This window comes from Brachycentrus maculatus, unplaced genomic scaffold (genome assembly GCF_059751285.1).
Source record: "Brachycentrus maculatus isolate JH-2025_06_01 unplaced genomic scaffold, ASM5975128v1 h1tg000459l, whole genome shotgun sequence".
In the NCBI taxonomy this organism is placed as follows: Eukaryota; Metazoa; Arthropoda; class Insecta; order Trichoptera; family Brachycentridae; genus Brachycentrus; species Brachycentrus maculatus.
In genome coordinates, this window is record NW_028281206.1 from 771,958 (window position 1) to 786,450 (window position 14,493).

The window sequence follows — 14,493 nt, forward strand, 5'->3', positions numbered from 1 at the left end:
ATTTTTGATTTATGACGTTCTTGAAAGGAGTAAGCGACATGTAAACCCATTATTGACAACCACACTACTTAATTTTTGGAACTGCTAGATATATTGACCAAACTCGTGACTCAGTTCTTCTTCATCTATGTTGAGATGTCAAAAATGTAAAAAATAACTCCTAATCGGAGATAATCCAGATTTGTTATTTATTGTTTGGACATACTCAAAATGTTGTTCATAATAATTACAATAAAACAAAACATAAGGTGATTTTTTTAGTTTCCTTTTTTTCACAAATTGATGTTATATTTACAATTAAATTACAAAATAGATATTTTACTTAATTTTGATTGCATCACCTTCAGAAACAAGTTACTAGTCTTAAGGCAAACTTTAAAAATTATTATTTATCAACATTTATTTAAAGTCAGTCAAATTATTAAAACTTGTTTATATAATTGTAAATGTCACATTATATCAATTTATCAGTTTCATATACAATTTTTAACACCACAAGTTTGCCAGTGTAAAATTAATCCAATTATGAAATGCTTTGAATTGACATCGGATATAATACCAAGAAAACAAAATTTTATAATTGATTTATTTTAAAAATATAATATAAAATGATTAAAGAAGACACTTGTTTTTTACCACTTGAGTTTTATTATAGACTGCATGTTTCAGAAGTTAAACTTCCATCATTCAGGTCTGTATAATAACTAAAATATAAAATTGTTCTATAAATAAGGAGAGGGGAAAGTTAGGGGGAGGGGAAATATATAGGCCAAACTGCGAGAAATTTAAAGATTAGAATTAAAGAACATCATAGCGGTCTTGTTAGTAATTATTTTTGGAATTTGCAAATCACATAAAAGATACTAATCACTCATTTCACTCTCATAAATTAAAATTATTACACCTTGTTCCATATAAAGGCCAAATTATGAATTATCTTGAAAATTTAGAAATCCAAAAAAACCTAAATTGTAATAATAATAACCTTTGCTTTCCATTTTTCCTTTGTTTTCAAACTCCGCCCCTTGACTAACCCCCTCCCCCTAACTTTCCCCTCTCCTTATTTATAGAACAATTTTATATTTTATATTTTAGTTACTATACAGACCTGAATGATGGAAGTTTAACTTCTGAAACATGTAGTCTATAATAAAACTCAAGTGGTAAAAAACAAGTGTCTTCTTTAATCATTGTAACATGTCTTACCACAAAGTTAATGCCGAAACAATAAATAAAATATAATATAAATGCGTAGTTATTGACACGTGTCACAACTAGATGAAAATACAAGTCTGTGTTAAGTTTGGGACAAGGAAATTGAAACAACAACAAAAAATACCGTAAAAAGAAGTTCATTACGCCATCAGTTTATTTTACTTCTAGCAAAATGATTGATACATAATCTATATATGTATTTGTATAAATAAAAATGTAAGTTTGTTGAAATCTGATTTATATATATTTTTAAAGGAGTAACTCGCAATGTCTCTATTTAAAGAAGCTTGTCTGCAGGTGGGATAGTAAGGATAGGGAAGTCAAATGTGAAAGATTCGTCATAAACACACAGGCCAATTGAAAACAAATCATGAATCTATTTTGCAATTGGCGGGAATTTTTAGCATTCAGCTCAGGTTATTTTAAAAAATTAGTTAAGACATGGCAAACCACAATGCTTTTATTTTTGTGATGATCTAAAGGAACCTCTCTTACGGTGTACTAATATATAAAATAAACAAGGTAAAAGAACTTATATTTCTAGCAATACTGTGTGTGTGTCTCTTACACATATGGCGTAGTTAATTGAAAAGATCAATTTAAAAAAATGAATCATTTAAATTTAAAAATATAACTTCATCTATACATTTTGACGAGAGTCTACTTCTTCTTTGATTCGTGATAAATCCCAATTTCGTAAATATGTGCTGTGATGGAACAGATATCGCAGGTATCGAAAGGTATTTCAAATGCATCTGGTATAATTCTTTCATGGAATGCTTGTGGGTCTCCCAAAATTCAAGAGGATTCTTGTGTCGTTCTAAGTAAGTCATTTCCACATACTGGTTAATCAACAGCGTACTCGCTGAAGACGGCGTCACGGTGCTAACTATATCAGCGACTTTACTGTCAAATTGCGACCATATTGAATCGCTAGAATCTAATGGCGCAGACGTACAATCTTCAAAGGGTTGATCCGTTTGCTGGGAGGATTTGATATAATTTGACACATCTAATTTGATGTTGCACTGTGCGGTGTCGGCATTCGAATCTAGACCGAAAGCGTTCCTCTTGAACCTCGGGTCGACAAATGTGGCTTTTTGTGCTAGAGTTGTACCTTCGTAGAAACCTAATCGCTTATCAACGTCTTCGATTAGTGACTTCAGCAGCCTTCTGATGATATCATTTGGCGGATTATTTCTCGCCAACGATGTTTGAAGTCCTCGTACTAGAGGAATTACAATGGATAGACTAGGATAGTTTTCTGCGGAAAGAATAGACGTTATTTCTTTAAAAGGTTGCAAGACTTTGATTATTTCTAGAATTAGATCCCATTCCGTATCGTCTAGAGCTTTCGGAGCATCGGTGGCTATTAGAGACGTCTTAATATCGACGAATCTCTGTAGCATTATCAAAGTTGAATACCACCTCGACGAAACGTCTTGCTTCAATTTCAAAACGGGAACATCCAGTTCTATTTGCATCTCTCTCAATCTATTGGATTCTTCCGGGCTATTCTTAAAGTAAGCAGCGATGCTCCTACATTTAATCAACAGGTTTTCTAATTCCCTATTGCTGAACATTGCGTCGTTCACTATCGAGTTTAGTATGTGACCCAAGCACGGAATGTGGTCATAACACGTATCAGACTTTACTAAAACTTTTTTGTTACACGTATTGTCGGTTACAACTGCCACCACCTTATCGGTCAACTCAAATTGACGTAACACTTCATCTAAATGATTGGTTATATCTTCAGCAGCGTGCAACAAAGTTTTCGTAGACAAGACTACAGATCTTAACTTAGATTTGTGGATAAAATGTCCAGTTACGGTTACGTAGGATTTCTCTTTTTCCGATGTCCAAATGTCCGATGTAATGGACATATATTCGATATTAGATAATACCGCTTTTATCTTGGAAAGTAACTTGTTGAACATTTTAGGAATCAACGTTTCCGTCACTGTTTTTTTCGAAGGTAGCGTATAGAATGGCTGTAGAGTTTTCGTAAATTGTATAAACCCCTTGTCTTCTACTATGGATAGTGGATGGTAGTCTGTAACGATCATTTTAACTAAAGCATCATCGATAGCCTTTCTCCAATCTTCCGCCATTTCTTTCGGGCCGCCCTCTGCGAAGCTCAAATTAAATTTTTTTGACAGCGGGGTAGGTACAGATAGCTTCGGCATAGATGGAGAGATTGCCGACGTACTTGGTGATTCGTAAGTAATCGAAATCTCACACGGTTCATCAAGAACCTCAGACTTAAGGTTTAGTCCGGGTTTATCTTCTTTTTCGAATGCTTCATCCGGATGCATCCGTTTTATGTGTTCCCGCAAATTCGTAGTGCTGCCGGAGAATTTTAAAACCTTATTACAAAAATGGCACTGGGCGACATTGTCGGATAGTCTGTCGAAAACTTCCCAAACTGTGGAGCGCCGCGGCCTAGATTTGGGATGGTGAGCAATGGAAGAAGTGCAGTTGTCGGCTGATATTTCCGAATCTTTGTCGCCTAGACGATCCGGATGCTTCCGTTTTATGTGTTCCCATAGATTAGTCGTGTTTCCGAAGAATTTCATATGTTTATTGCAGTACAAACACTGAGCCGCGCTATTCGATACTTTCTTAAAAACTTCCCAGATGGTCGAGCGCTTGCCTTTCGGTTTGGTGAACGAATTCGGCGAATGGAAGGTAGGGGAGTCTTCGGAAGGTCCCTCGGCACTCACGTACAGTATATGGAGAGGATCCGGACTGGAATGAGGTGTGGAAAGATCACCCATTTCCTCGGTGACCTCTTGTTCATGGTCCATGTCCATTTCCGTTGTTTCTTCGGCAAGTTCGCTGTCCAAATCGGATAGATTAAGTGAATGCACTCGCTTCAAATGTTCTCTCAGGCTGGTGGTGCTCCCGGAGTACTTCAGCTCCTTGTGGCAGTACTGACATTGTACCCCTGTCTTTGATACTTTTGTGAAAGCCCCCCACACACTAGAACGCCTTACTCTAGGCATTGTAAAGGCCTAAATATTGATCTTATTTACTTAATCCTGAAAAAAAAAATCGTATGAATTACAAAACATTAAAGTTTTTAAATAGAGCAGTCACCCGTCAAATACCGTGATTATTTTCAAATTCTTTCTTTAGTTAATATTATAAAGCTTAAACCACACTAACAAATAAACTATTTTATGTATTTCAGTAACTCTTATGAAAATATACTTAAAAAACCAATCTCTAATTTAAAAAAAAAAACATGAGTAGGGCTACGTAAAAATTAAAATAGGAAGTTTTCTTTAATATTATTTTTGAGATTACAATACAAAAATATGGAGTAAGTAGCTCTTATGCTCTAAAGTTATGGAATTAAAATTCAGCCATTCAGCTTGACATGTTTCCATATTTTCTTTGATTAAATGTGACAACCCTGACATTTTGGGAATGTGTTAGTTGTGTTTTTCTGCGTGTACAGTGGAACAATTACATACATGGTAAATATTTGGTAACTTTTTAGAATATCCTTTGATTATATAGACGAAAAAGATAAATCTATTAGGTTATATTTTCATAAACCAATTGACGGCCTACCGAGATCAACCATACTGTACAAAATGAAAAATACAAATTACTCATCGGGAATATTATATGTATATGACTTATGTTTGTAATATGTTTTGATTTAAATAAATTATCCGTCCGGCCATTTAAGGGTTAGTAAAAAATATTAATTTGGAAACTAGAACCGTCATTTTTATCACATAAAAGTAGCTATTAAGATACGATTACTGCTATAATACTTACTTTGAATATTATGTATGTTCCACATACATAGATTTTTTCAAATTAAATTAAATACTTGAAAAATCTACATTTTGCAGACCACTCACGCTCAAAAATGTATACCATAAAAATGAACTATTATTAAAATATACAGTTGATGTATTTACGCTCCTCACTAATTATTTCATTTTAGCAAAGCAAAACGGGTGTATTTGGAATAATTCTGTGTAAATTTGCATTATTCCCGCCTAAGGTGACAGATGACAGTTGACAGACGCAAATGGAAGCAAACGCAAAGGCAATGGGCAAACAAATCCCAATGCACAGATCTGTGTTACCATAGTAAGGAAAATTTCCCCAGATGTGGGAAGTAATATTTCATCAAATGCAATATACAGTGAAACTACTCATAACGAGCATAATTCGTTCCAGAATCTTACTCGTTAAGCGAAAAAAAATTGTTTTGGTTGGCGCAGAAGTCCCGGCTCACAAGTGAATGTCCTGAAAGGGGGACTTGCCCTTTCTTTGTAACTTTTTATGCGAAACGAGAATTTTTATATATTTTTTTGCTTGCTATACGAATTACTCGTATAAGAGATTCCACTGAATTCTTGTGTTACATGTTTATATAATTGAATCGAATATTTTTTATGGCATAAAATGTATTTTTCTTTTAATTATTTAAATATTTTTATGTAAAGTAGGCGAAAGCAAAAAAAAAAACAATACATTTACGCGATGTTTGGTCGGAAAAGATTCATCACATTTATGTATATGTACACAGGTGTATGTCTTTCCAACTGTTATTTCCTCCCCAAATCTGAGGATTTCTTTCGGGTAAAATTATTATCATGCGTTACTTGGAAGTTGCATAGGTACCTATACCTAATGAACATTAATCATTGGTATTAGTGATAATGACGTACGTAAACGATTATTTTATATTACTGATTAATTGAGCATGTTCGATTATCACTATATCCATTCATGACCGGTGATCAACATTTCAACTGTGAAAAAAAAAAATTAACTAAATTTACATATTTATATGCAAGTTTAAAATATTTATATTTACCTGACTTGATATTCATTGTACTGATGCAGCATTATTTTGAACTGTATTTACACAAAGGCAAGGTGATCACTCCTGCGCTTCAGGGACCAGTCCAGGGTATTAATAAATATATATTAAAATGTAAAATCACTAATATTTCTTTCACCCCCACCCCCCCCTCCGGGACCTCCAGCACGGCAGCTAAACACACTAACCATGGAGGCGGATAATATAAAATATCCACATTCATAAATATAGGTACCTACTAGAAGATCGCCAGGTTTATAATTAATCTACTCTAGGAGGCACTGAAATGGTGGTTATTCCTTCTTTGACCCTATAGTGGACAAATATACAAACATTCAGGATTACAATACAGTTCAATATATTTTAGAGAATAACTATGGGGACTATGCATTATAAGCTCAATTCGTAAAGTGGCCAGATACACCACACCTCAATTTACAGGACAGAAAAAAATGAAATAATCCAATCATTAATTGGAATTTACCTGTATCAAAATTTTTATTTTCTTCTTAACGCGTTTAGGACGGGTGTTTTTTAGGCCTGTGGACTGCTGGCGACGGGATTTGATAATTATGTATATATATATAGTTAAGACCGTACTAAAGAGATTGGTACATAATATTCATATAAAAACATTACATATGTGATTCCTTCTTTTCTGACTCTGAAATGAGGCCGGTGCAGAAGGTAAGAATACCCCCCCGTCCTTAAGCATCAATCGACCCAACTGGTAGAAAAACCTTTTCTGTCCGAAGTATGTTGATAATTAATTACATGAAAGCGTTTTTTGGAAAAGGTTGATTTTACTTGATTGTAAAATTAACATATTTTTACGTTCTTCAATGAAAGTAAGCTGTGATGGATCGGCCATTTTACAGATAATATGTATATTTGGGAAATAATAAAAAAAAACACATTTTAATCTTATAAACTATTTAATATTATGTTAAACTCTTAAATAATAATTCATGTCAGTGGCTCCATCTCGCTCCATATATTTACATCACAAAGTTAGTGTTCTGCTTTCATCCATTACTGGTAGTATAGTTCCAGATTCATACCGTCGTGTATTTCATCTGAGGAGAGAACATGTTAAGGAAATTATTTGATCATCTGATCCCTATCCACACCTAAACAGTACATCAACAACTTGATCACTAATAGTGCGAAGGAGAGGTAATCAGTCTTGTACTTCAGGTTCTCGGGATATAGGAATGAAATATTTTTTATAGATACAGTGAAACCTTTTATGTATTAATTTTAAATCAAACACAGATTTTTTGAGTCTACTAAGTTGTATTTTATTAACAAAAAACACATAAAAAAAATTTATTGTGACAATTGTTTCGCCTTGTTAGGGCATTATCAAACGAATGTGAAGATCAAATGGACTACGGTCCTTATGTAGCTATACAATTCTAAGTGACAAAACAATTGTCACCATATAATTTTTTTATGTGTTTTTTTTGTTAATAAAATACAACTTAGTAGACTCAAAAAATCTGTGTTTGATTTAAAATTAATACATAAATTAAAATGGAGTTCTACAAATTAAACGCCAAGTCAATAAATACAGTGAAACCTTTATCGTTTTTAAAGTGACCTATTGAAATAAACTATGAATGCGGGAAAATAATGAATGCAGGATTGCGAAGTCAATACACAAGGAGATACGATTGAGTAAAGATACCGTCTCCCAATCTGCATAACCATTGGTAGGTTTAAATTCTAAGAAGAACACAAGTTCGTCTCCTCTTCGTCAATATCGACCTCTTCCTCTGTATTCGTCAACTTTGCGTCACACAAGCTTACGATAGTTTCTATCCCACACGTTGGAATATTGTCGACGAATGTAACAAAATTGAGAAGAATGTAAAAAAAAACAGACAAAATATGTCAAATATGCAGCGTAATTCAAATGATGAATGCGGTAAAATGGTAATAGAGAAACGATCGATACGATCTATTTTTGTATGAAATGAATTCAGGGTAGAAGAAATGAACGACACATCCGGGAAAACAATTATTCGATAACTTAGATAGAGGTTTTACTGTATATACATAGCAGTGTTCGAGAGTGATTCTTTTCTCGGTGATCCATTATTAAATTATTCAGCCAAGTACAAGAACAATAGAATCTCATTAATAGGCTTCCGGGAGAGGCTGATGAAGAGCTCCAACCTCATCAAAGGCGGCTTGTGGAGCACAGATGGGGGCTGGACATGTGGCGGCACTGGAGCACGGTGCTGCGTTTGCCAGCGAGCTATTCTTCATCTACTACATCTCTCCAAAAAAATTACTTAATTTTTTTTTCTTTCGCCGTGCCTTTTCTTTATTTTTTATTGTTTATTATTGTAATTTTAATTTCATTTTATAAAAAAATGTTGTAAAACATATATGGCTGACTAAGTATTGCACTTAGTCAACCTGGAATAAAGATTTATTATTTTTATTATTAATTCATAAACATTTTAAAAAAGCAAACAAACTAACCATCACACTGCTTCACCGCAGGGGTAGGCAGAGAGAATAGAATGCCACACCACTCTGTCTTTGGAGACATTCTTCGCATCTTCCACGTTCATGAATCTCCTTATACATACCGCTAATTACTTCGACTCCTGACCTTATCGCTTTTAAGTATTTGACATACCTGTTCATGCCAAGTTCTTTTCGGCTTCCTTTACTCCTTTTTTCAACTACATTCGCTTCATAAATTTATTTTATTGTTCTTTCCTCACACATTCGTTCCGCATGTTCAAACCATCTCAAAACACAATTTTTTCGATAATACTTATATCAGCTTTGCATTATTTCCTTTTTCCACTATTCGAACATCTATCGTACATCGTTTTGCCGCACATTCGTCTGAGGGATCGCATTTCGACTGCATTCATTTTCCTTTCTTTTGCCATGCTTTACTTCCATACATTAGGGTTGGAACCAGAACTCCGTTGTGTACTGCCAGTTAAATTTTCGATGATAGGTTTCGATGATATTCGTTATAACTACAATCACATATTCGGACATATATATATTTTTTAAATGTTTGTCTGAATAACAGTTAAAATAAATAAAATAAGAAAAGGATACAGTCCGCCAGCTTGATGTGGTCCTTGAAAACAGTGTACCATTTCTTTAGAACAATTTTGTCGTATCGGGTACCGGTTTGAGCAGCAATTAATTTCTTCAAATCTCCAACCGTGTCGTCCGCATTACATTTCACTCGCACTTTCTTCCCTAACCGGTCATTGCAAGTGATCTCCAACATTTTTTGTTGTATTGTTTACACCTTCTAGAAGACGGAAAAGTAAGGTTAAAATAAAATAAACAACGGAGTATCCGATATCGGAGAGATACCGCGAATAAATATTTGAGTATATAGTACTTGGTTATAGACCTAAATGCTAACAATGATTACAGCAAACATCAACACACTTCCAACACTCGAAATGTTTTATTTATGAACTCGCAACTTTCGAACCACTTTTGACAGCTTTCACTCCTCCGCCATATTGACTTTAGAATTTCCTATCAAAATACTATATTAAATAATTTATCGAATTATCGAAGCATATAAAACTTAAAATTTATACGCAAGTAATTATATTTAAATATTTTATTGTGATTTATGAGAAAATAATATATTTTTTAGGAATAAATTAAATGTACACAGAAGATTTTGTGCGCAGCTTGACCGGAATTGTAAACCAAAATCCACATCACTCGTCGGCCAGTGAAATATTTCTTTGAGGTGCCTGTGTTCAAAATGAATATCCCGGATGAATATGTTTCAAATGCCGAAGATGTGGCCGATCAGGTAAATGAATCGCATTTATTGAAATATTTATACCTCCGCCGATCATTCCAAATTTTTAGTCAGTTTTATTACATAAAATTTCACTTTTGCCGCTGATTCTATTTGTCACGTCACCCATGGCTCGTATTTTCGGTAATGAAATTGTGTTTACTTTTAGGAATGTTGGTTTTTAATTCATCCGTCTATTACTGAATGTCTGGTCTATGTTTGCCAAGCTTCGACGGCGACGTTAATTGTCAAATATATTTAGTTTTTGTAGACGCCGAGAACTGTCAATTCGTAGACACTTAAAGGGTTCCTAACCTACTTTCGGCATTTATGAGTGATATTTTCTCCATATGTTAGCCTTTTTAAAATCCACCTGGCAGAAATCAAACACACGGAATATATTACACAAATAACCCTTTTTGTTAGAAAAATATCAACGTTTGTCATACTGTAAATCAGCTACATATGGCCCGTAATCATAACATTCTTAAATATTTTTCAGGCCTTTTTAAAAAACTGGTTTTACCCTGTTAATAGTTAATGAGGTCGTTTATTTATTTAAAATATATTTTTCCCTTTACCGCTTTCGCATATTTTTTTCATTAATTATTGACATTGAAAACAAGTTTGGCACCAAAATGGTTCCTTAATTATAACACAATTGAACTTTGACATTTTATTGAATATTTTATAGACGTTGCTTGACTTGCGAAATACACAATAAATTTACAAACCTTGGCTTTAAAAATACCCGACATGACTGTACTAACTACAGAACGGCTTTTATATTCCAGTCGATTTAAAGAGGACTAGTTTTATGTTTGATTTGACAATACCAAAATTTATTGGTTATGTTTTTAACTCGGGCTTTAATTTCGTGTGAGGATTCCATTGTAAACATTGGAATATGTCTTTTTTTTATATATATTGGTCATAAATCTTAGTATTTTGAGATTTTTCTGTGAGGACATAATTATCTTTATAAAATGATTTATCCTTCTGTATACCAAAATATTTGTCTGTTTTTATCTTCAATCAGTAAATATTTATATGTATTTAATGCGGGCGTGCGCCATGACGTAGTTGGGTTGACGCTCGACTGCGAAACTGGCGTCGGGGGTTCGATTCCCACCAATTGCAAAATGAATTCAAGAAATATTTCATTTCAATTAGTCTGGGTGTTTGTGATGTATTTTTCACATTTACCTTCCCTATCCTTACTATCCTACCTGCAGACAAGCATCTAAAATAGACGCTTTGCGAGTTATTCTTTTAAACAAAAAAATTATATAATTAAATAAATAATAATTTGACAAACTTATTATATTTGAGCATCTTTGATGGCATGATTTAAATTCCCTAACATTACTCACTATAATAAAATGAATCTCGACGTTTAGCATATAAATTGATATGTGTTTGTAAAGAAATGATTAATATAATGATTAAATATTAAATATTAATCAGTCTTGATAAAGAAGTGGTAATAGCTTGGAAACCGGTAGACATTATGATTAAGTTATAATAAAATATTTATAGTGATTTTAAAACAAAGTTACATTTTCATTATATTATAAAATGGAAAATCACAAAGTTAGTGATTCAAATATAAATTATGAAAGTTTTTTTGTCCAAGTTTGTTTGTCCGCCTCCGTAGTGTAATGGTCAGCACGCTCGGTTACCGTTCTGTAGGTCCCGGGTCCGATTCCCAAGGGGGGTGAAATAAATATAAGTGATTTTTTCACTGTTATATTTATTCAATAGTACCCTGGACTGGTACCTGAGGCGGAGGGCTGATCACCTTTCCTTCATGCGTAAACGATCAAGATAACACTGCGTTTATTTGACGCAGTGCCCTATGCACCATTGGGGTGCGGATAAGGGTTCTATTATTATTATTGTTTTCAGTAGAAGTCTGTCTCTTAACTTTAAGTATTATTTTCATAATTGATTTTTTTCAACATCAACGCTGTTTGATTGTGTGTCTCTCGTATCTTCCCATCCAATAATCCATGATCGGGGCTCAAAATTGAGAATTTGTCGCTTATGCTAGGATATGCGTAGAAAATTTAGACCAGAAACAAAATTTTATTTAAAATCCCTAAAATGCACACTAAGTCCTACCAAACTTATCAATAAATCTTTGAATCAATAAATCAATAAATAAATCTTTGTATCTTACCTGCAGAATTAAAAAATAAGTTGCATTTTTTAGTTAAAAAAAGGTTGATGAGATTTGAGCTGGGATTTAACCTGTCCGGGAGTATGGCCGTACATGTACGGCCATACCAAACTTTTCTCAAAGGAGTTTGGACGTACATGTACGGCCGATACAAAATATGATTTATGACACGATTTATATCAAAACATGTGAAAAACATGATTTATCGATATTTCTATAATTTTGATATAAATCATGTTTACTGGGGTAAATATCTTTGTTTATTCAAGAAAACATGTTGCTTATAGCATCGACTATAATATAAAAATTTAAAAGTAAAAAAAAAAAAAACAAAAACAAATTCACTCCTCAGATACAGTTTTGTCCGGAGAAACTCACACCCAGACAGGTTAATGTACCAAAGTTTTAAACATATGGTAAAATATTGTGATGTATTTTCAGACCAATTTATAGTAGAAACAAAATTTTATTTAAAATCCCTAAAATGCACACCAAGTCCTACCAAAATTCATTTTTAAATCGAGCCTGCGATATGTGCAATGTAATGCTTAATGAAATAAACATCAATAATGTTTCTTTTAACACATTTAAGAGAAATATTGTTCTATGTCTATTTGACTAGTTGATAAAGAAAATTTCTAATATTTGATAGAAACATGTTATGTAAGTTTATTAACTAGTTATACTTTTATGTACATGACAGTTTATTTTTATTTTTAGATTACTTAAGTAAAAAACCTCTAATTGGAATGTTATTTTTTATTTTATTTATTATATTATGTTGTTTTTGTTAAATATTCTGTTGGTTTTCCAATAAATAAATAAAGAATCCAATTTGTTTTTGAGAAATGTTCACAAATCAAAATAATATTATGATGATGCATACTTCAATATGCTTGGAAACATCAGAGGGGTGGAACTCTTCATCCAGTAATTAATTTACAATAGATAATTACACATCACTTTTTATTTCCTCTTAATCATTTATATTATTATTTTATTGGGGTGAATGAAAGCTATAGGGGCATATTATGTATACAATGATTTCATTTTTTTTTACAATTTAGTATTAAAACTTTTATTAACTAAGTAACTAACCATCACGCCGCTTCTCCGGAGGGGTAGGCAGAGAGGATAGAATGCCACACTAATCTGTATTTGCAAACAATCTTCACCTCTTCCACATTCATGCGTCTTCTAATATATATCTGCCGATTCTAACCGGTTTCGAGTATTTAAATACTTGGATCAGGCCAGGTTTTACTCAGTCTTCCTCTGCTTCTTTTTTCAACCACATTCGCCTCGTAAATTTGTTTTACCTCAACGTTTTTTCTCCATTTGAAAAATATTTAGTATATTTAAAAAAATAATTAAACAATATCTTTTCTTCAAAATGCAAAAACAACACTTTCTGCCCTGTAACGGGTAAATATTAAGTTAAAAATATGCCTCTTTTGCTGGGATATAGTACATTATCTGGGCATTCCGAAAACACGCGCAACTGAGAATTGTCGATTTTTGATTTATGACGTTCTTGAATGAGCGATATAACGTATCTTTGTATCTTACCTGCAGAATAAAAAAAAAAATCAATTTTTAGTTAAAAAAAGGTTGATGAGATTTGAGCCGGGATTTAATGTACCAAAGTTTTAAAGATATGGTAAAATATTGTGATGTATTCAGACCAATTTATAGTACATCAGTCTTAAGCAAGTATTTTCACTACAACACCTGTTCAAATATTACGGAAAAGTCAATGTAACCTACCAGGCTTACCGATTGATAAAATTAATCTTTGTATGGTTTTCACTCTATCTTTGTAGCGTTTAGCGATAAAAAAAGTAAGAGATTTTTAAAAACTAAAATGGCTTGATGATTTGTTCAATTATGAAATTATCTTATTCAACCCCTCATCCGCACCCCAATGGTGCATAGGGCACTGCATCATATGAACGCAGTGTCATCTTCATCGTTAAAACGTGAAGGAAAGGTGATCAGCCCTCCGCTTCAGGCACCAGGGTAATATCGAATAAATATTACAGTGAAAAAATCATTTATATTTATTTGATCCCCATGGGAATCGAACCCGTTACTTCCAGCACGGCAGCCAAACGCGCTGACCACTACACTACGGTAGTGGACAGTAAGAATTAGTTGAATTCTATTGACGTAATCTATGAATATGGCGAATGTTAGTCTCAACTCTGTGGCTATTGCCACCGTGCTATAGCTGGGAGCAGTTAAATAATGACTAAATCAATTTATTTATTGACTTGGCGTTTAATTTGTAGAACTCCATTTTAATTTATGTATTAATTTTAAATCAAACACAGATTTTTTGAGTCTACTAAGTTGTATTTTATTAACAAAAAACACATAAAAAATTATATTGTGACAATTGTTTTGCCTTGTTAGGGCATTATCAAACGAATG

The 14,493-nt window shown here is 33.1% G+C and overlaps 4 protein-coding genes across 7 annotated transcripts in view; 2 read left to right on the forward strand and 2 right to left on the reverse strand.

Annotated features, from left to right (window-relative positions):
- Positions 1-14,493, forward strand: part of Uck (Uridine-cytidine kinase) — a 332,661-nt gene that overhangs the window by 35,957 nt on the left and 282,211 nt on the right. The window lies entirely within an intron of this gene.
- Positions 1,233-5,275, reverse strand: LOC148302349 (E3 SUMO-protein ligase ZBED1-like). Its single transcript, XM_088271755.1, has 2 exons — positions 5,011-5,275; positions 1,233-4,259 (listed from the first exon to the last, which is right to left on the reverse strand). Exon 2 carries the CDS (start codon positions 4,221-4,223, stop codon positions 1,815-1,817), a length of 2,409 nt encoding a protein of 802 aa, XP_088127881.1. The 5' UTR covers positions 4,224-4,259; positions 5,011-5,275; the 3' UTR covers positions 1,233-1,814.
- Positions 6,987-9,592, reverse strand: ubl (Ubiquitin-like protein 5). Of its 4 annotated transcripts, none has more exons than XM_088271786.1 (3): positions 9,544-9,592; positions 9,164-9,365; positions 6,987-7,146 (listed from the first exon to the last, which is right to left on the reverse strand). In XM_088271786.1, exons 2-3 carry the CDS (start codon positions 9,339-9,341, stop codon positions 7,103-7,105), a joined length of 222 nt encoding a protein of 73 aa, XP_088127912.1. In that variant the 5' UTR covers positions 9,342-9,365; positions 9,544-9,592; the 3' UTR covers positions 6,987-7,102. The 4 variants fall into 4 exon arrangements, with proteins under 4 accessions (XP_088127912.1, XP_088127911.1, XP_088127913.1 ...); XM_088271785.1 differs by having other exon boundaries at positions 9,471-9,587; XM_088271787.1 differs by having other exon boundaries at positions 9,483-9,576.
- Positions 9,764-14,493, forward strand: part of Surf4 (Surfeit locus protein 4) — a 30,314-nt gene continuing 25,584 nt past the window's right edge. The window contains exon 1 of the mRNA XM_088271779.1: positions 9,764-9,890. Within this exon, the coding sequence (XP_088127905.1) occupies positions 9,840-9,890 (51 nt within the window). The 5' untranslated portion in view covers positions 9,764-9,839. The remainder of the gene's footprint in view (positions 9,891-14,493) is intronic.